This window comes from Tinamus guttatus, unplaced genomic scaffold (genome assembly GCF_059628265.1).
Source record: "Tinamus guttatus ecotype Peru unplaced genomic scaffold, ASM5962826v1 Tinamus_guttatus_pri_ptg000459l, whole genome shotgun sequence".
NCBI classification, from domain to species: domain Eukaryota; kingdom Metazoa; phylum Chordata; class Aves; order Tinamiformes; family Tinamidae; genus Tinamus; species Tinamus guttatus.
The window spans coordinates 6,310,314-6,333,036 of NW_028288993.1; the positions used below are offsets into that span (position 1 = coordinate 6,310,314).

Sequence of the window (22,723 nt, forward strand, 5' to 3'; positions counted from 1 at the left end):
CTGCTGTAAAAAAATGATTTAAATTACCCTTTCAAAAAGTCAAACATTGGTTTCAGCCTGGAAAACAAAATACAGTTTCTACCTCCATTATTGTTTTGGTCCTTTTCTATTTCCATCCACCCTGAAACACTCAGAATATGAAAAGCACCTGCTAGAAAACAAAGTTCATGTCTTGCAAAACAGGTCTGGCTTTTTGTTTTTATTTAAGGACTTTTCACATTTGGCATTACATTTTTTTTCCTTTCCATTTCAATGTGAGCCAAGGGGCGGGACCAAGAGAAAAAAAATCCTAGAGTATTTTGATCTTTGTGGCTTTATGTGGACTTCATAAACTTTGTTTGTTGTCCTGCCAAGCTTCCTTTGTGTTTAAATAGATAACAGACCAAGACAACTAATCATTTCCAATTTAAAAAAAAAAAAAAAGAAAAAAAGCGCACGCACATTCTCTTTCTTTTCTACTTAATGCTAGCAAACATATGCTCCTAGACAGCGCTTGTGACCTAAGTCACCCAACTTCCAACTTATGTGCTCTAGGTGACCCTGTGTGTGCAGGGGGGTTGGACTAGATGATCTCTAGAGGTCCCTTCCAACCTTAAGCATCCTATGATTCTATGATTTCTTCCCCTCTTCAAGAACAATTGCCCAAGGTGCCAACAGCACTCTGCACTCTCCAGATTCATAAATCTTCAACGAAGGCTCTAAGAGTATCTCTGGGAGAAGATAATCTGAATTATGATGCATGGAAAACACCTCCTGTATCTTTAGAGAACAAGTGATCAGTGGTCTATAGAACCATTTACAGATTTTGTGTGTATGTATGACTATGAATAACCAAGCATGCCTCATAGCCAAAAGCAGATCAGTAGTAGAATGTGAGAATTATGAATTATTTTGCTAGATTATATTTGGGTAGGGGGCAAAGATTGATCATTCAGTATATACTTCCACCTTCTCTAGTATTGGTTGACTATATTAGAGATTAATGCTCCAAACAGTGAAGGTAGAAAATAGTTGCAAGAAACATAAGTTCATGGAGTTTGTAGAAGTCTTATCTTATACCAGTCACTGAAGAGAAAGTAAAGAAAATGGTATGACCTTGCAGTAGGCCTAGCAGGCTAGATCCTGTGCTTGCAAACATTGATAACAATCTCCAGTAACATGCAAGTTTATTTTCCAGGTATACTACTCCTGTGGTGCAGTGGTGGAATCAATGGAAAGAGGTCTGATTTTATCACCAGGTTTTCCAAACAACTACTACCCAGGGACTCACTGTGTATGGCAGTTTTTCATTCCTATGAGAGCTCATCTTATCTTGGAAATTTTTGATTTTGACATTTTTGAGAACACTAGTGAAACTCCAAACCTTTGGGATGGCTTTTCAGCTCCTGCTAAAACAAGGGATAAGGACATGCCTTCTCCTGAGGAGAACTTGGATTTTGCTCTCACTACTTCAAAGTCCTCTCTCCAGACTTGGATGTCAAAGGCATCCCAGAATCTGAGCAGCACAGGAGATCAATCAAAGGACCTCGATAGTCGCTTAGATGATCTTACAAGAATCAGCTCAAAAAAAGATGTGGCCAAACAAGCATCTGAAGGAAACCAGTATAAGCAGCTGAAGGACCCCAAAGCAATTACTAAGGCTCAGCCCGAGGAACTGCCATTCCCTGTGGCTGGTAGTGCCATGACGCACAGGCAGAATATCAGCGGCCTAGGAACAGAAGAGGTGAAAGGGAAAATCTTGCTGGCCCATCTTGCTGCTAGTGAGCAAGATGAAGTTACTGGAGAGAGCTGGACCCTTCCCACAACAGTCCTGCCACTGGAAGCCTCTTCCACTCCACAGTCTGCAGTGGACATCTGTCCCCATGATGTTTTGTACGTTTCTGATCTCATCACATTTTCCTCACGTTTTTGTGGATCAAATACACCCTTAAACAAGCCCATGGTCTTCGGTTCATCTCTGGAAATGGTTGAGGTTATCATGGAACTGATCACAACCACAGACCGTGGGCGAGGCTTTGCGATGCTCTTTGAGTACAAGAACATCACCGAACCTGATCCTGTAGATGCAGCGAGGCAGGAGAGAAAGGAAAACATGATGATGCTGGCAATTATAACAGGGATTGTCATCTTTGCCCTTGCTCTGTTCTCTGCCCTCTGCATAACTTGCAGGTAAGATGATGCATATCTGAGCCTTTGAAGTGTATGGTATCTGTGTAGGACAGAAATAGTTGTGTTTCTATGCTCTGCTAATGCTTGCAGTCTAGATGTAGTAGTATGTGGATATGGAGGGAAGCCTGTGCCAATTACTGTTCCTGCTATCTCCTATGCTCCTAAGTCTTCTAGTTGCACAGCTTGTCTCCCATCTATTTTCCTTTTCCTGAAGAAACACTTGAAAGTTGACCAATCCAAAGGGGCCCTTTGTTGGGCCAAGTGTCCTGTATAGTTTTAACATTCAGCGTTTCTCTGCGCATTCTGCACAATTCCATATTTTGACTCTAACCATCACTCATACTCTGTGAAAAAGTAAATAGCAATAAAGAGCATCAGTGCTGGGAATTAAGATATGGTTACATACATTAAAACATGTCACAGAAGAGTAAATAGTAGTTATCCAAGAGACACAGACATTCATTCGAATGCACCTCCTGCAGTAAGCAGGTATCAGCACCTGCCTCCCAGAGGTAGTAAAGCTGGAGCAAAGTCAAGTCAGTTCCATGGTTCACCTCAGTGACACCTCAGAGCAAGGCCAAACCGCTCGTGATCCTGCACGGCAGCACTGGTGGTCACCACCTGATAGGCAACGAGCTGGCCAAGCAAGCTGGCTGCCAAGCTGCATTCCCACATTCCCAATTGCCAAGCCCTGGTGCTAATCAGTTAACAGCTAAAGCCACTGATGAAAGCTTCCTTCCGCACTCAATAGCTTCCTTTTCTCTAAGTCTTTCAGGAGAAAGATTTTTCCCTCACAGCATATGTCTGGATTTTTCCTACTAACTCCCTAGCGGAAACATTTTTATAAAAACAGTTTTGGCTTTTTATATTTCTCCTGACAAATTCAAAACAAAACCCAAGCTCCCCAGGTTTTTGTCAAAACAAACAGTACTTCTGAAGTGTTTTGACTTTGGTGGAAGCATCAGTTAAACTGAAACAAATGCTTTTTCTTGCAGGGCTCAGTTACAGTGATTCGATGTTAGCACTAGCACTCATTTCCCAGCAGCAGTGTTCAGCCTGCCCTGCATCCCCTGCCTCGTTTCTTGTGCAGCTTCCAACACCACGAGACGCCAGCACACGTGCCACAGCCTGGCCTTTGGCTTTGGCCATGGGGCAAGGAGCTGAATGACCATGCAAATGCAGGCTGGACTAAATGTATTCTCATCAGCTCTTGTTCCAGCATCACCTAAGTACACCAAACGAGGGAAAGATAACTACTAATGTCCAGAGTTCAACATCTCATGAAGTTTCAGGGTTATCCAGCAACTCCAAGTAACTTTGATAGGGGAACTTTGTTTTCCTTGGCATTTTGGAGGTTATATTTCTACCTTTGCTAGATAGATAGTTTAGGCCATCAGTGTAATAGAGGTTGGAAGATGAGCAAGTTTGTAAGGCTTAAAGTCCTTTGCTGCACATAGAAAGTCCTGCTTTCAGTGCCCAGCCTTTGCACTGCTGTAAGAGTTAAGCTTGGATACATCACATCTAACTAACCTTTTCCTTTTTAAAAGGGCTTACAGAACACTAATTTAGACCACAATTTTCTCTAGCTCCAAGGGAAAACGTCTGGTGGAAAATCTCTTCCAGATACTAAATATTTTATTTTTACAACCTTGCCAATCTTTAGAAGAAAGAGACAGAAACGTTCCCTTTGCTATGGCAGCAGTCTGGGCTGATACATAAACTATTCTTGCTCCATTATCCCTATTTAGTTTCAGCATAGCTCTCCATGAAGTGGAATATTATTCAGACAAAATAAAAAACCACACTGCAAATCTGAGACTTCACTGGTTGAATCTTACTCTGCGTAGAAGGTTTAGAAAGTCAGGCCATGCTGATCACATGTAAAATTTGACTTGGACATTTTATAAACATCTGGGAAGCACATCTGTTGCCTACCAACAGAAAAAAATCTAATACATCGTTTTTTTCCCCCCCTCACAAGTGTTCGCATGATCTTGTCTCTAGAAATACTTCCTACGGGGTTACTGTGACACAGTGCCAGTGTTAGGCTCACTTCTTGCCACAATGGCTCTTAGGCCTTTACATTGCTACATGACTATTTTTAAAAAAAAAAAAAAAAAAAAAGGAAAATATATCTTGGTCTGATACTGCATATAAAGGGAGATCATATCCAGTTCTTTAGTTTTTTGAAAAGCCATTTTCTATCCCAGCTGTCTGCAATGCCAGCATGCATTTTCAGGGAGGCCTTGATTACGATACATATTTACTTTTTGTTAGATTTTAAAACAATGAGATTTGAAGCATAAGTGATGCCCAGATCTGGGCCAAGTAAACCCACTTACACTGCACTGCAAGATTCCCTCCATCCTTTTATTGATCCAACTGCTTTGAAGATATTAGTCCTTGGCCTCTTCTATCAGAGCTCACCAACACTTCTCAGCTGCAGTTTCCTTATGTGGTTTCAAAGAAGATTGCAGAAGTCATTAAACATTCTTAAGAACTTCTAGTTTGACTCCACCATGTTCTAAATAAAGACTTGAATTTAGGTGTCAAGAGTATACTAGTCACAACTTGTCCTCACTGCAGGAAGCATCAGGACTGCAAGGGAGTGGTTTGAGGGCAGCAGTGAAGATACTTCAAATAAACCAATATACTCAGAGATGGGACCAGTTCACCAAGGCATGATAACACTTGCCCTGGCTGGAATGTGCCATGGCAAAGAAAAACACACCAGGAGATGCCAGAGTAACTTCCAAGCTCTTGGCTTTATAAACGGCATCCCACTTCATAGCTTCTTCTTACTCTGCCTGATTCAATGCTACCAGGTTGGAGTTCAACTATGTTTTTCCGCTGTTTTTAGTTGCTGCTGTTGCTCAGCTAAAAGTAGCAGGTTGAGCCTTGCCAGGGGCAGAAATGGCCCAGGACCGGCTTGGCACCTACTGCCACTCTAATGCACCAAATCGTCAGTAGTGTCTGCTGGGGCTCATTGCATTCAGCCAGGGCGAAGCTCTCTGGGGAAACTCCAAGTCTCTGCCACACTGCAGCTTTTGTTTGCTGTTTGGGGAGGGAATGAAAGCCTCAGTTGTTAGTTGGCCAATAATTCTAATTACTTTTGGCCATGAGGCCTGGCTCAAGTTATGGAGTATTTTTTGTTTTCTTTCCCAAGCCCCCAAGAACAAGAGATGTCCACCTTTTTTAATTTTAATCCTATCCAGTGCAGTCACACTTTTGCTCAGTGGCTGCAACCCATGAGTTGCAGCTGCATTTTATACCTGCCTATGCTGCCAGTGATCTGTTTGCAGTTACAACCCCTGCATGTACGGCTACTTCATCAAGTCATCATCCACTGCCATTTCACTCCATACTATCTGCCCTGCTAGTCACTACCTGCAGCCTTATATTCACCTGGTGGAGTCACACATTGGTTCCTGACAGGCTTATAACTCATATCCACTCTCTTTAAAGCCTCTTTGGTACCTGCATCTTGCAGGTACTTCACATGAGGAAGAGGAATCCAGTTGCCAAAGCAGGCCATAGAGTAACGGCAGAGAAGGGGTGGTAAGAAATTAGCATACTTAGACTTTTTGCACTTGCCCCTACTATTTCTCCCGTAAACGTACATTAAAGTGCACTGAAATGTTTCTATGCTACCACTTTTTCCCCACCAAGGCACATGCTGGGTGCTCCAGTATGGTCAGGACTCATGTCAGGGGATAACCACAGCTCATCATCTTCCTGCTTCATTAGTTTTCCCTCTGGTTCATTTGGTCAAACAGCAATAGGGCTTTCAAAGTAGTTGTGGTGCCAGTTAATTATTATAGAGCACAATATCTAGCGAGACTAACAAGAACCACCAGATGACTGCAAGGGATTGCAGTTTCTAAATGCAAAAGCTTACTTGCCTATTAAAGTTTATACCAATTGTCAGTTGCTGAGATTTCTATAATGGATAGATCAATTGCAGCTTTATTTCAGAGAACAGGAATATCCCATAAAAGGGACAGCTGTATACAAGATGAGGAGAAATACATTTTTACCTGGGTTTCAAAGAACCTGGATGTTTAGTTTGTTAAACCATGCTGCAAATTCAAGTAATGATCCCCAAAATGAAGACCATCCCCATAGCTAGCACAAACTTGTTGATGCCAAATGATCAGTGTGGAAGAGCTGTCCTAGGCTTTGTTTGCTTGAAGGAGAATATTTCCTTTATGCTCTTTAATCCCTGGGTGGGTGGATTTCAACAGATTTGTCTGTAGCATGCAAGTTATTTGAAACAAGAAATCTTCATAGGAATGTACCAGATTTGATTAAATTTTCATCATAGGCTTCGGCAGGGAAAGGATGGGTAGAAAGATGAAGGAATGCAATTTGTAGAAAGCAGGAAATTGAATCCAGTTCTCCCACTCCCTACATTAATACCTTGACCATTGGACTGCTCATTTTAGGCTTTGAGTCTCTTGCTGAAGTAGTTTTAGTGCATGATAGAGCTTCTGGGAAGTGGCCAGAGGGAAGATGCTTTCTCTCCCCTAAAGATGCTGCTTGATCAGGAGACACCACTCCTTGCTGGATGAGCTGCCTTTACTTCCCCCCAGTCACCACATTATGGAAAAGCCTTCTCTGCTCTAGCCTTGAGAACACCTTAGAAGCCCAAGCAGTGTCTGATGCATTTTTGCATCATGGAGCAACTGCTGTCTACCTAGAGCTCTTCTGAATTAAGTTCAGAAATGCAAACCTGTCCTCTCCTCTTCTGTGGATTCCTCTGTGCTCGTTAGGAACAATCCTGCTGGTGCTTTCTGGGTTCCTTCTCCCTCAATATTGTCACTAATCAATAACCTTTCTAAGCAATCTGGTGCTACCAGGTAAGGAATGGAACTCACCATGGCTGAAACTGCCCAGATGCCAGCTCATGGCCGGCTTCACCAAGGGCCCTCTGAGCCTCTATTGCTGGCAGGGAACAGTAATGAAATAGTGACTGAAAAACTTGAAACCCTGACTTGGACACAGGATTACACACACAGACACTTGTGTGGAGGAGGTTAAATGCCTTAAAGCAAACAGATCCTTCCAACAAGAGGAGGAAAAATGCCAGCCAAGAGCACCAGTAGGGTTCATGATCACTATTACTATTTTTCTTGCTGTCTGGTCAGCCTTAACACTCCCACATATTTCTCTGTAATTCCTTGTAGGGCTGCTGCACGCCAGGAATAAAATCCACTTGTTTCAGTCATTATCTTATTCATCAGTGCCTACCTTTCCTCATGGCATCTTTACATTGTCTTCATCTAAAGTGTAATTAGTGCTAGTTGTTCCATAAAGTCAGTTTTGGAAAAACAAGTTAAGACTCTGCTTTTGTTTCCTTCCAGCCCAAGGGGCATGTTCATTTGGGAATCCTCTGACATAGTCTGTTCCTTTAATAGATTGCTCATGGAAGTGAGCAGCATCTGATACTCTTGGCTAGCTAAAAATAATCCAGCATGCAACACTGGCTACACAGATGAAGAATTCTGTGTAATGGGATAAGAACAATGTCACTGCCCAGGCCAAAGGAGGAACTTCAGTCCTGCTATTTATTGCTGAAGTAAGAGAGCAGCCTGCTGGGGAAGAAGGTTTGTAGGGTTTTGGAGATACCTCAATTCCAGTGCTGCTTTGGCACCAGTCACAGGAAGAATATGGACCTTTTTCTTCAGCTGGCTTTCCATTACGTGAGCATACCATTTTTCCCATTGACCTACAGGTCTTGGCGCACCAACCTTTAGCAAAAGTTTTGGATACTCCTGTAGGTAGAACAGTTCTTAACCTGCTGGGTCCCACTCATAGGATGGGTGCAGATGAGACCTTCCCTTCCGTGGATCTTTAACTCATTGACGGGCCTGTTGTTGCTGTTGCTGTCTCTCCTTTTCAGGCAGAGAACATGCCCCAAAAGGAGCTCACCCAGCGCATGCAGCGACCAGGAGGTTAGTGCTAACGGCTTCAGCAATTTCTGTTTCTCTTTCGCATTGGCTTTTGCGCTGCTTATCTGACCATGTTTACTGGGGCATGTTCTGAGTTGTAGACTGGGATCCAGAACTCTGCTGTCGATGTCAATGAGCTCCAGCTCGTGGTGCCAAGTCAGGAGAATGAAAACAACAACCACTCTGTGAGCCGGGAGCAAGCGGGTAAGCGCGGCGCGTCGGCGGGAGGCAGGCAGGGCATCCCAGAGCCTGTTGAGCAGAGTTTCCTCCTTGCTCTCCTCCTCCCTGCCTTGCCCATGCACAGCTGGGGAACATTTCCCAGCAGAAAGCCTCCGTTGTGGGAACTGTCCCTTGCTTCTCTCAGCCAAATTAGCACTGGGAGGTAATTCCCCTGGCAAGGAGCAGGCGCAGGCACTGCTTCAGGACCCTGCCAACAAAAGCTGTCATAGCACATGACACTGCAGAGACACTGGGTTAGCAGAGCGAGAGCGTCTGGTTCAGGCTGCTGCAGACACAACTTATCCATAAATTATGGAAGAGTTTCTTCTGCCCTTGTCTAACCTTGTCTGGAAAGAGTAAGTTTTACAAGGCCTATATAGAGTTTGAACAGTTCCTGAAGCTAACTTTTCTGAAGGACATTGTGAATGAGACTGCTTTAGATGACATTTACTTCACAGTACGTTTCTAGAACAAGTATAGGAGGATTCCCAAGCAAGCTGCAGATAACATCACTTACTGCAATTTTGAGCCACAACACATGAATTATCAATGCTTCTTCTGGCTGGTGAGGCCAACAAGGAGGTACTTCCTGTTGTGCTGCTAGATACCATCAGTTTCCCACTAAACCATTAGCCTTTAGACATAGCTCTTAAAAGGATGTCAACCTTGACAGTTTGGCATCTCCTTTGAAAAGGTCCTTGAAGAGTTTGTGGCCAAATCTGCAAGTTCCTGATCTGCAGGATCACGATTTGTGTTTAGAATGACAGATTTTAGTTTGGGTCTGTCTGTATTAGAAAGCAGACGCAAGGGTTTGGTTTTGTTTTTAAAAGCTTGCAGTTTCAGCAAAGCAAACTGTTGGCTTGAATTTTGTTCTGATTGGTGTGATAGCAAAAAGCTGTTCTAGCTTATCTGGAGCGAGGGAAAGCAGAGGGGAGAGGGTTTGCTGGGGGTAAGTTGGGATCAGATGTTTTGGACTCCCCCAAGTCTCTATTGATTTTTGTCTCTCAGTCACTTCTTGTGGAGGCAGCACAGAACGGTCTCCTCAGGATACCGATCCGGACATGCCCTCCTCCACATCTGCAGTGACCACCGAGACTGGGAGCGATGAAGTGTTTATTATTTCGGCTGGACCTGGGGCCAGTGGGCTGAGCTTTACCACTTACAGAATACAGGTAGGAAAACCTCTGACCATCTCTGGAAGTCCTGTAAGCCACAGGATGTCCCTTTTGGGCTTCCCCCATCACATCCCTCTCCGCTTGCTGCCCACTTCACAAAAGCACTAACAATTGAGCCAGGTAGTTCCTCCTGGACCCCAGACTGAGCTGCCATCAAGTGACATGGACTGTGGTCCCCACTAAGAGCCAGGATCCTCCTGGCCAAGAGGAGCAAGCCAGAATTGTTACCTGGATTTTAGGGATCCAGTTCTATCAACAGGCTGTAGGATTAGTCCACAAGAAGCTATTAAGTGGCAAAGATGTTTCATTAAAAGTGTCACCTGTGGTGACTGAAGGACCTGGGAGTCAGAACTCCACAAGCTGCTCCTGCCTGTCCCTGCCACATGGCCAGGAAAGCTACTCATCTCCTCAGTGTGTTAGGAAAACATTACAGCTTTTTCTCTTACACTCCTGACCAGTTATTTATTTGGAAATGCATTAGGATGCATTTGCATGTTTGGAAATTTTACATCTGATTACTATCTCTTCAAAGTTAAAATTAGTGAGTAGCAGAACACATTCAAGTCTATATTGAAGCCTTTCCCTGGTCAATACTCTTTCTTCTTGACTGTCCTCTCTATCTTTCTCCCACAGGAGGGAACATGACAACCAGTGCAAGAACCTTCCTGCTCTGGTACTTCATAATAGAGTTTCATATATCAAGAATCAATATAGTAGAGAATCAGAGCTTGCAGAACAAAAGCAGCCTCTGTCCCTCCACCAGGATAGGAAGTTAGCCAGGAGGCTACTGGGCCAAGAGTTGCCTGCGCTACTGCAAACTGAGTGCTGAGCTTTACCTGCACCCAGTACAGTGCTTTATAAAAAAAGGAAAAGAATTAAAAGCAGCTCTGGCACCCTCTCTTACCCAAAGGTCTTACCTTTCAAGTAGCAAGTATATAGGGTACCAAATAGGGCATCCTTAGACAGCTGTACTTTTTAATGGTTCTTCCCAATGGGCAGGATAGGGGCTTCACTAAGTAGTGACATACAAGCACAGCTTATAAATAGAAGAAAAACAGTTTCCTTCCTCTCCCTTGCTCCCCTCACTTACATCAAAGTAGCCAAACATAATAAAATATAAAACATGACTAATTTGCTGACCTTGCCGCAAGTAAACCAGAAGAGAATAAATATATATACATATATAATGCTGAACTAAATAAATATAGTGTAAAGGATTAAAGTGATTTACCTCATTATTCCTCAGTCCAAGATACAGCTCAGCACCTCCCAAACAAGCCACTTAAAGGGCAAAAGACCTGCCCAGGCAGGCAGGAAGGCCACCTTTAAAAGCACTAGGTCTTTCAGCACAGCTGTAGACTATCCTATCTGAGTAGTATGGCAAGTGCAGGCCATTCACAAGCCTTCTCTCAGATAGCATCTCCTTGGGCTGCTTGGGTTACTCAGGGATTCTGGATGTAAGAAATAAATTTGAGTTATATTAATGTCTATATTTGTATTTTTGGCCTGTAAAATGCATGTGTGGGGAGGTGAGCCAGCTCCTGAGCTTAGTCTCTGAGTGCTGTGGAGGGTGTGTGGCTCAGCTGAGGAAAACAGGATGACTTATCCACTGGAAAAGAGCTACTTTCTTGGCAGGAGCTAAGAATTTATTTTCATGTGTAAAGAGGTGTGGAATCTTGAGCCTTTACAGTACAGCAAAAAAAGCCTTTAGATTTGCCTCATCTGAAATGCTCATCTAGACAAATCAAACTATGTGCAACTTGAATAAAACCACTATCAAAAACTTTGTACCGAGAAATGGTGGCTGACTGCTTGGTCTTGTCCATCCCGGTAAGCGTGAGGTCAGTTCTGTTGGGCAGGGGCCAACAGGACAAGTTTCAAGGGTCTGAAACTAAAGGCTAATGGAGTATTAGCCTGAAGGTTTGAAAAACATTCTTTTGCTGAAACAGTTTTGAAAATCTAGAAAATACATTATTCATCTTAGTAATTACTCAAAGAATATCTGTTTCAAACCTAATGGCTTTCACAGCAGTGAAAGGCATTTATAATAATATTATAATAACAAATCCTAAGACAGACTGGAGAGGCTTCTGAGATGATGATGGCTGGGTTATAAATTTATAAAGAAAGATTGTTACTTTAATCAAATCTGAGACAAGTATTTACTACTGAGATAAATTTATCCAGAGCCTGACTACAGATCCCAGCTTCCTGCTGAGAATTTTATTCTGTGGAAATAGCTAATTTCTTGTCTCTCTGCCCATCCTTTTCCACCATGATGTTTTAACTAAGTAATTCCTTTGATTTTCAAAAATTTGACAGCTTTTGTTTATCAGAAACAACAAATGACAAGTTTCTGGTTTCCTAAGATGTTTAAATCCAGGCACACTGTGGCATTTATTTCAGACCATCTTTAAGGACTATTAAAACTTAGGGAATGCAAGTTTTGCATTCTTCTCATGACAACCATAGTCACACAGCTGAAAATTAAAAATACATATAGAGCTGTGGCACAGAAGGCTTATACAAATAACAGGTGAAGTCTTAGTGCAAATGAAGGATTTGTAGGACAATGTGGGATTCTTTAACTTTCCTGTCTCTAAAACCACATCAATGTTAAGAATCATAACTGTGATTCTAAGTACAACATAAGAACATAAAAATAAGGACAGAAGGGATCTGTAGACGTTATCTATAGTTCATTCCTATATCAGATCAACTCTGCTAATAGAGACAGCTGCTAAGTGGTTTAATGTAGCCTGCCCTTTCAGTTCTGCCAGTTGTACACCTGACTACACATCTTGCTCTACTGCCAAAACATCTTTTCCGCCTGAAAAACATTTCTTTAACATGAAAAGAAAATTTCCCTGCTTCCTATGTGGGCCTTGTACCTCTTATTCTACCCACAGTAAACAAAGATTATTTGCTTCCTCTTTATCATTGCCTTTTACTTCTTCCTTAAGCTAGACTAAATGGCACAAATTACTTCAGCATCTTGAAGGATGGTCTTTTATTTTTTAGATTTCTGATCCTCTTGCTGCTCTCTTCTAGATTTTTTTTTCCACAGGCCTCATCCTTCTCCAAGTGTTGTTTCCTCCAGCAAATACAGCTGAAGCTTTGCCAGAGCCGAGTTGAACAGAGCTGTTTCACAGTGAAGTTTGCTACTCTAATCCTGTCAGATATATCCGCTGTAACAAAGCCGTAGGTGTTTGAGGTATTTGGTTAGTGAGAAGGGTAGGATTTTGTTTCTTATATAATTGAAAATTCCCGAGACAAACAGGTAGAAGCTCCATTCTCATGACTTGAAAAAGCAGCACTGAGGGAATCAGTCACTGGCTTTCATAGCATTACTTTCAAGGGTTTTTAAAACTTTTTGATGAAAGCTGTTGACAAACTTGGTTATTTCCAGGACAAAAACCTAAAGAGAAGCGTCACAAGCCCAGCCTCTGTGTCCGACTGGCTGAGTTCTAATCACCCGGCTACCGAAGCAGACGCTGGTGAGAAGGGGCACGTCCAGATGGAAAACCATTACCCCAGGCAACGGACGTGGAGCGCCCGCACTTTCCATGATTTCCTGGCTCCGATACCACAGCTCCAGAAAAAATGGTGTAGCTGGACTACCAACAGCCCCTTCACAAAGCTGGTCGACAGCAGCGTGAGTGCTAGGAGGGGTTCAGCTCCGTGTCCCTGGTGTCCCAGCTGCTTGCAGGTCGGAGGCATTCGCCCCTTTCGCCTGGGATTTGCCTCTGCAGTCTGCAAACAGGCTACACATTGTGGCCCATCTTGCTTGGCGTATTTGCCTAAGTATATTGTAATTTATTCAGGCTTTCCTGAAGTGCTAAGAAACCGCATTTCCCAGCAGTTAGTGTCTGGCTGAGAAATGATCAACCGTACAGAAAAAAAATCAGAAAGTGCCTTCAGGCTGTATTACCTTGTTAAGTTTTCGGACGTGTTCCTTTTTCCTAGTTGTACCGTAAATTTATTTAATTCACTTATTGCTGTTGCACTGCAAGGGATCAGTAGGTGTGGGAGGGAGGTATAGGTCTCTGACTGTAATGAGCAAGCCAACAGAGCTTGCTATTAGCTTACAAAGCTAATAGAGCACATTTCTTGTCTTGGGAGGAATAACACAGGTTTTTGCGAAAGAAAACATTTCAATTCTAGCATAGCAAGAAATTATATCATTTAATTCTGTCAGGATCAAAAGAAAACTGCTTTTCAAGGCATGTTTACTAATTTCTTATAATTTTGACAGGGCTTTCCTACAGCTGCAAGAACCCCAGGTGTCCCCACCAGAAAGGTTATTTCAGCCACTGAGATAGAGGGAGCTTTAGAGACAGTTTACTCTGATTCATCTACCAGCAATGCCTCCTACCCCCTCACTCTGTCTGCACAACGGCAGCGGAAGCTGAGCTCCTGCAACCTGAAGAAATCCAGGTTTGGGAATCCCTGCTTTGGATTTTTAACCAGCTCCCCTGACAGTAAGCACGTGAGGTCCTTGGACCCTTCAAGACACCTCGGGGCAGTATCTCCAGTTAATAGTCAAAGCCCCAAAAATCTTCTGGAAGGTTCCAACCCCCTGAAAACCAACTTGGTCAATGGTTCAAAAACAAAGGAGCTCATGGTAGAAAGAGAAAAGAACAAACCCGTTTTCGTTATTTCTGAAGAAGGGGACGATCAGCAGCCTCTGGTCCTAGCAGAACATCTTAGTCAATGCGGAGATCATCTGTCGGAGCAAAACGCCCCGTTTGCTTCAGCGAGAGCCGTGCTGGACAAACAGCCAGCGGTTCTGCCTGCCCAGGACGACGGTTCTTCCGCGTTCACGTCGGAGCTGCCTCTCTGGGCAAAATCGCCTGCTTTATACAAAGGCCACGTGAAGGCCCCTAGCTCTTCCGAGGACGAGCAGAGCTCGCCAGCTGTAGATGCTGTAACTACTGAGACCTCTCCAAACTTCAGTACTGTGGCTGCTCCCACACTATGTCCAGCGTCGGTCCAGTGATCTTCTTGGAAAAAGCAGCGTATCGGTTCACGAAACAGAGGCGACGGGCACGTGGCTGGAGCAGAGCTGTGTGGAGTAGCCGAGAGCGGCAGTTATAGATGGATGCAACTTGGGGCTTTACTACCCACCAGTAACTTGGGATTATGAGTGTACATAACATAGCACAGCACAAACACCCTCTTCCCTTATGCTCAGTAACCTCAAATCTATTCTCATGCATGTGATTATATGTGATTTCTACAGGAAAGCATCCTGGGAAGATACTGCACACTGCAGAACATCTTTTCTGGAATGAGAGTTTCTAGTGATTTGAAATGGTTACTTCATGCTGAAATGTAAATCAGACCCCTGTCACTGTGGTATCACTTAAGCCTTTCTGTTCAAAGCTATGAGTTAAATTCCTGTAGGAATGCCTGTACAATTCAAACCTGGCCTAGCCGAGGGTAGAATTCAATCCTGCATGTTAGTGTACAGTTTTGTAGACTTAATTTTAACAGTTCATAATTTGTGTACTCTAGCACAGAGTTTACCAAACATCAGCATCTAACATTAAAGACCATAATTATCTCGTATTGTAACTCTTTAGAAAAGTGTACAGACAAGCTGAGCAACCCCAATACTGACTGTTAGTTCTACTAGGAAAGCCTCACAGTATTATCTTTGCTAGATATACATAGGCTTAAAATGCCTCCGTCCACTATGTGTTTTTTTTTATTCCTCATGGCAACAGGAGCATGTGTACATAAACACTGAAATACTCTCTAGGAATTATCTTCAGCATTCAACATTTTGATAACTGCAGCTGCTCTGATACTCTATCAGCCAGCTATTTATTGCTGGTAACGCACATTGCCTAGTGAGCTATTTTCCTTTCTTTAGCAGACAAGACTTAAAAGGCAAAATAAAGTGGGGCAAACGTGAGTGCTCACGCTCTTTAAAAATGAGCTACTAAGTAGCTCTGTCACCCTGATTGCAAAGCCAGGGCATTCAATGCAAGACTGAACCAAAGGGAAGCCTGCTAGTCTTACTGCTTCTAACAACTAAATCAGTATTTTAACTGCCTCCTGGTGATACTCTCCCACCTCTGCAAGCAATGCCTGCATGCTCAACACAGGTCTGAGAATTATTTTGCTTTCTTAAATGGCAGGAACTTCCTCTGGAGCTGTACTATTGCAGCTGACATATGATATTGTTTTAAAGCAGTAATATGTCATGAAACAGGTGTCAGAAAATTTCATATGAATCTTCCCCTACATTAGCTAGACCATGAATCAAGAGAGTTATCTTAATCCTTCTATAAGGAGGCATTTAAGTCTGATTCCTGAAATATTTAACTGAATTATTTATGATCTCACCTGCTGTTATAGCTTCCATCTGCCACCTAGTAATGCCTGAAATAGGCAACACAAGATTGTAGGCTTTGCCTAACTCTTTTTTTTTTTTTTTTTTTTTTTTGCTTACATGTTGATGTAGACATAGAAGCCTTGCATCTGGTAATGGTGGAAGCAAACACATATATGCCTTCCAGCAGTTGACTCAAAAACAAACAGTACACACAAGTCTCAGTGTTTATTGTTACCAGACTCTGCTTAGCAGATTTCTGAAGCACAAATGTTTGGCTCCAAGTAGTTGTTGTTTTTTTTTTTTAAATTAACATTACATGATTCAAAGGCAAGAGTTAATATATTATGATTATAAAAATATATTTAGGAATCTACAGTACTCTAACTTCCACTGTGTTAAATTCATACATATTGTAAAGCAGAGTCAATGCTATCTTACTTAATTCTTTTCTAAAGACCACAGTACTAAATCTACTTTTGAAAAACATTTGTGTTCAGTTATTGACAATAGCCACCTTTGAAGAGCTGGGGAAATGTCCTTTTTTCAATAAAAGTGTGTTTAACTATTCATTTCTGCAACATAAAACAATTATTTTATTTTGCTGAAAGACTAAACGGTAAAGGCATTGCCCCAGAGGACCAGGGCATCAGGACTAGTTACTTACTCCTTCGCTGTCAGTTGTTGCGAAGAATTGCGTCTGAAAGCTGCTGCAACATTCAGGCAAATACCCATCATTGAACCTCCTTCAATCCACCTTTGCCAACAGTGTAGGGGCAAGAGGGAAAAAAAAACCCTGTATCTCCATATATGTGTGCTTGTATCTCCTGCTTATTTGCTTTTTAGTAACCAGCGTAGATAACGAGGTGCTTCTTGACACTGACTTCTCTTACTCCCTATATTTGCAACCAAAGAGGAAACTTTCTAAACCTGTGAAGGCTGCTGCTAGAAGCTGGTTTCCGTGGGAACTTGGTCTCCCTTTCATATATGCTTATTTTGGCACATTCAGTAATATTCTATGCCACTCTGTCATTGCTTCCTGTACCAATAGATAGACATTTATATCTGAGATACTACACAGGACATCAGCTATTACCAAGATACTGAACAATGCTGCTTACTCTCAAAATAGATTTTTTTTCCAAATTATTAAAAGATTATGTCTTATGCCACTTAAAGACAGAGAAATCTAACTGAAATACATAGTAGATAACCAAATTCTAATCACCAACATTGGCTTTAACAAAGAAAATGCCCTCTTCCTTGGTGAAGCCTGAGCAGCCAGGAATACAGCGTGCGAGAGGCTCAAGAAGCCCTGACTTGTCTCCTGAAGTACCTACTTTTCCAGGCACATCATTAAGTGCTAGAGAAGTATTCCTCGTGGAATGAAGTGCTGTAATACTCTCAGCTGTAAATACTGACCAGGATTTGTTTAAAAATAATAAATATTACTTATAGCCTTTAATTTGTTCCTAACAACTGCGTTGCTTCGGAGAGACATGCTACCACATTTTCTGATAGAAAACCCCACAGCTCACAGACACTGGATCCAGTTCTACCTTTGCAGTGATGCAGGCAGTTTACTGTGCTAGTTTGCATATGGTAACTAAGCAGCAAATGGGATAAGCATGCTAAGCACTTGCTGAAGAGGAGGAAAGTAATTTCAATCACAATTACATGGGAAAAATATGTCTAGAAAATGTTATGCTGACAAACAAGGAGTATTACTTTCAGTAAAAGTGGACTTAATGTTCACTTTTTAAGAATTTTTAATTATTCTAGAATATATTAGGCACTCCCTCAAAACAACATGTTATGTAGATTGAATAGGACATCAAAAACTCACGGGCAAGTCCTGTTCTTTTTGCAGACAGCTTGAAACTATACAAGATGACAAGGAAGCTCTCTGCTAGGTTTCTTACTGACAAGTATTTAAAACTACTGAAAACGTGGGCTCGACGGGAAAACCACGCAAAAGGTTGAACATACAACTAATGCATCCTAAGATGAAGAATTCAGAGCAGCATTCAGCACGAGTTTGGTTGAAGCAGAGTATTGTCTTCGGTTTAGGGAACAGCTGAACTACCGTCACGAGACTGATTAGGAACAAGAGGGGGGAAAAAAAATCTATTCATAACTTGCTAGCAGAAACATGAACTGAGGTTTCCTTTCAGACATCTGCCTTTAAAGAAAAGGCAGTTGGTTACAAAGCATCCTACTCTTAACTGTTTTTTCCCTCACGTGGAACACATGAACAAAACACATGTGACTCCTTCCCAACCTGGTAAATCTGAACAACTAAAGCTGCATCGGGGTTTCAAGGGAAAAGAGAGGTCCTTGGCCAACACTTACCTAATGAAAGCAAACAGATGAAACTCAGCAGCACCGAAAAGAATACGCAGCAGAGACCAAAAATAACTTCAACACATATTCATGGTCTGTCTAGAAATGCCTTTGATGTTAAACCTCATATGGCACACTTAGTATTTTTTATAATTCATTTCCTGTGGAAACTAATGAGCTTAAGAGTGAAAATTACCTCACTGGAAGTCAAAATGAGGAAGTGTGAAGAAAAGAAGGATGACCTGAAAAGCAGATTTAGAAGCAATCTTTGCATATTAAGCATTGCTGTGGGAAACAGTGTAATTAGTTTTCTTTAGAAGTTATTCTCTGGAATTGTGTAAAGTGGTATTTCAGCTCCTAAGCATCATGCAAAAAGAACACTAGATAAAATAGGTGGAAAAAATAAGAAATCCCCTCACATTCTTTTTTAAAAAGAGATCCTTTCCTTAACTTTCAGTAACACAAAGACTGATGGTTTATTTTGTGCAGTCTGCACTCTAAATATAAAGCCCCTTTCTAGCAGAAGAAATCATAAATAACAGATTATTTGGAGTTCAATTTATTATGGGCCATTCTCTTTTCAAATGCCTAACAGTTCCTACTTATGAATCACTTTTTTCCCTAAGTTCTTGCAGTGGGCTAAATCATTTTAAGAATAGAAATTGATACAAGATAGATATTCTTTTATTTGCAAAATAAACTAGCTAATCATTGAGTGTCAAATAGCAAGAGTTTCCATTAACTTCAAAGAAAGGCAGTATTAGAGCTTAAACACAAACTACCGTCTACAGCTGCTGATTCAAATAGTTGAGACACAAAAGGATTCTCAGATTAGCACTGACTGCTGATGCTGATTCCATTTACACTATTCCATTTACAAGAGACCAACTCTATTTTGTTTTTCTCATAATCATGCACTTCTTCCATAAAGGTTAAAAAAAGGACCATAAGCTCTAGGAAGCTTACATTGTGCCAGACCCAATTACATGGTGTAAACCAAAATAAGCCTTCTACATCAGGTTAGTTACAAGCTCTTTGGTGACGTAATGGTTTACAAAACATTTAAATTCATCAATATGAATGCAAAGCAAGTCAATACCGTTTCAAGTTTAAAGGTCTAAAGGTTTGTGTTTATGACTCCCAGAACAACATTGTATTTCCACTTCTATATTACTTAACTCTGAATCGGAATTTCTCTTCAGTGCAGTCTGAAGAACAAATGACAGCTGGCTTAAGAACAGCAGTATGGCTTAATTACAATATTAAAAGAGTTCTATTTCCAACTTCAAGTGTGAGAGCAGTAACAGTGCAAAAAAGCCTAGAATCCTCATCTTCAACTTAAAGTTACAATCAAATGTGGCATAACTGATCTCAAAACTCAGATGGGAAGGTTTGTCCAAACCCTATTCTATTTACTAAGCCGGGGAAAATTAGCTATCTGCTACATAAAGTTCTAATAGAAGCCATTTGAAATTCTATCATTTATACCTATTAATCACTGAAAATATGTAAGCTATGTAGACTCTAACACAATATGATAATCACTTTTTCTAGCCTGCTGTTGTAAGAAATTTTTAAATATATTATTATTTTTTTTTAAGTAAGCTTTTTAAAAATTAGCCTCTTGAAGCCATTTTACTTAAAAAAGCTATTTCTATTTGGATAGTTTTTATGTTGTATTATTCATTTGATTTAAATCCCGTAAAGATACTGATCATCTTTTCTGATATCATCCAAAACTAGTAAAGAAAGGTTGAGACAACTCCATGGAATGACAAGAGTTGTGTTGTTCACAGTTACAAGTATGATATTTACCTGTAAAATCCCAACATTAACTGACAATTTAACCAAGCCTTAGAAAATATCACATATATCTTTTTCTGTGGTGAGAGAATACACCACAGAAGAAAAGACAAGGTCAGTGAAAAGCTTTTTTTTTTTTTTTTTTTTAATTAATAACTTCTTAGTTCAGGAAAAAAATAAATCACAAAAAGAGAACTGGAAGAACTACGCTCCACCTTCTTTATAAAAGAACTTTCTCAAAGAGAGAGACTATATACTTGATTCACCACAATGTCAAACCCTAATCACCCTGGTTTTCACAACATCTATTCTACCACATTTCATGCTCAGCTTCCAAATATCTCTTATAAAGAAGGTGGGGGTGTGCTTTAAACAGGTTAAAAATATGCTGCACCTTTACAGTATTTAAACAATTACACCAAGCATAGTTCATACATTTATCACATTAACTATCACCTGGCAACCATACATTTAAAAAGGTCTAATGTATAGAGTATGTAATACCCATGAAAGATACTCTTACTTACTTAAGAGCATATAAAGATCAGGATTTATTCACCCTCCCCATCTGCAAGTTAATTTCTCATTTCTTCCTGGTACAATATAAATGACAAACAAACAAAAAACTCCCTTCATTCCATTGCACTACCGCAACCCTATATGCATAGAAAGGCAGATTAATTATCTGTAACGGGTAAAAGGAAGAGGGGCTTATAAAAGGAATTTGAAGAACCTCTACTGCACAGGTAGTTTAGATGTTAAGCACATTAATTTTTTTTTCCATTTTTAAGTCACATAATACATCCCTATACAAACATAACTTGAGTAAGTGCAAGCGAGGTTGTACATAGTACTGTAGACATATTATTCTTGACCAACAAAAAGAAATTCAGCATATAAGAGGCTTGAACACTAGCACAGTGACAAGTCTATGCTGAAAGCCCATCTGGGGTGTGGGAAGTGGTGAGTGAGAATGCAAAGCACATTTCTGCATATAATGTGCAAAGGCTCAGTCTCCACAACTGCACTCAATTTGCTACATGCACAGCCAGAGATGAAAATGAGATCAAAAACAGCTGGGAATGGTTGTCCTGAGAAGATACAATACCATTAAAAAAATCTAAACACAAAAACACAAATACAGAAGTAACAGAACATTGTTAATAGTAGTAAAAGACAGAAACAAATTGTTGTTTTTAAAAGAAGTTTCAAGTATTATTCCAGCTCCAATTTCAATCCTACTTACAGGAGAAAATGCCCAGAGATTAGGAAGAGAAGTCCACACCAAAGTGTACTTTTAATAGCATACGGGCATGGTCAACAGACCCATCCTTGTGGCAGCTATTTTAGAAAATAAAAATCTAAAGAGAAATGCATCATTCTAATTAGCATTCATATTAACATGTGCATTACTGGAAATAGCTGTTTAATTCACTGACACCAGTAGACACAGTGTGCTGCATCATTTGTGCTCCATTATAACACATAGTATTGTGTGTACACTTTTTAATATCGAAGTATAAATCTTGTTCACAAAGTAAGGCATACTTAAAAACAACATGGTATCTACAGAGGTAACTTTGTATGCTTTCTTCTCGTTCTTTTTCACTCTTCTAGGTACGACAACGAAGAAAAATTGGTCCCAGGCAAGTGAATGAACATTAACTATCAGATTATTATGAAACAGATCAGACTGCATTTTTTAAATGATGCTTGGGTATTTTCCTAAATGAGCTCTGCAAAAGGTATAGGAATAAAATCTAGTTTTATGGTGCTGTCTTTTGTTTTTGATACCAGTGACACCAGTGTTCTCCCTCATCATTCCTAGCCCTAGTCAAAAACATCTCCATGTTGCTACGGTTTGACCATACTGAATTATTTCCGGTAAGATTGTTCTTTTCAGTAAAGCTGCTATATTCTGTTTTAAATTATAGCTTTTTCTACATTACCAGTGTACGCATGCTAGAGAACAGCTGCATGGCAGAGGTACATACTTAGCACACAATATCAAAGAAAAAAAAGAATCAAAAAAAAAAAAAAAAAAAAGAACCAGTGTGTCCTACTGGCTGCTCTATGTCAAAAGCACTGTTTGGTCTTCTGATATAAAATACTACAGAAGTGATATTAGCAGAAGTCTGTTCTGCTTCAAGTATTACCCCAACTTTAAAGGTGATTTTCAAATTTTTGTGCAATTATTTCTGTAATTTAACAAGAATAAAAACATCAACACTACTAATCTAAGAAAAGAAACTGTACTTCTTCCATTATAACGCTACACATATGGTAGAAGCTTTAAAGTTGAAACAGCTGTTTAAATGGACGGAAAAAGAAAAAACTTTTTCTTTTATAAAGAAGAGATTAATGTGTTTGTTGTTTAAATGGAATGAGTAGTGACAAAAATAACAGACTACAGCAAAAAGCAGTTATGAATATACACTGACAATTTCCTTCTTAAATATTAATGGCTCTTGAAACATCCATCAGTTACTTATACAAAACATTTCTACTTTAAGTCTAAGGATTTTTCTTAGTTTCTCCACAAGTAGTGCAAATACACTCCTTATTCTTAGGTCTTCCCAAGATATGGCTGGTTTTTGTGTGCGTGAGTGTGTGTGTGTGATTTTTGTTTGTTATTCTTCTTCACTGCAGTGATACAGGAACACTGTAGTCATGAGGATGGAATGCAACGCGTGCTGGACTTTCTTGAAAACAGAACCAAAAAC

At 40.7% G+C, this 22,723-nt stretch overlaps 1 protein-coding gene across 1 annotated transcript in view; it reads left to right on the forward strand.

The window, feature by feature from the left end:
* The window catches only part of LOC104573847 (uncharacterized), a 29,395-nt gene extending 14,882 nt beyond the window's left edge, over positions 1-14,513 (forward strand). Inside the window, exons 2-7 of the mRNA XM_088532230.1 lie at positions 1,178-2,169; positions 8,072-8,123; positions 8,222-8,324; positions 9,348-9,511; positions 12,924-13,169; positions 13,770-14,513. Of these exons, the coding sequence (XP_088388356.1) occupies positions 1,178-2,169; positions 8,072-8,123; positions 8,222-8,324; positions 9,348-9,511; positions 12,924-13,169; positions 13,770-14,513 (2,301 nt within the window). The remainder of the gene's footprint in view (positions 1-1,177; positions 2,170-8,071; positions 8,124-8,221; positions 8,325-9,347; positions 9,512-12,923; positions 13,170-13,769) is intronic.
* Positions 14,514-22,723: the final 8,210 nt, after the last annotated feature.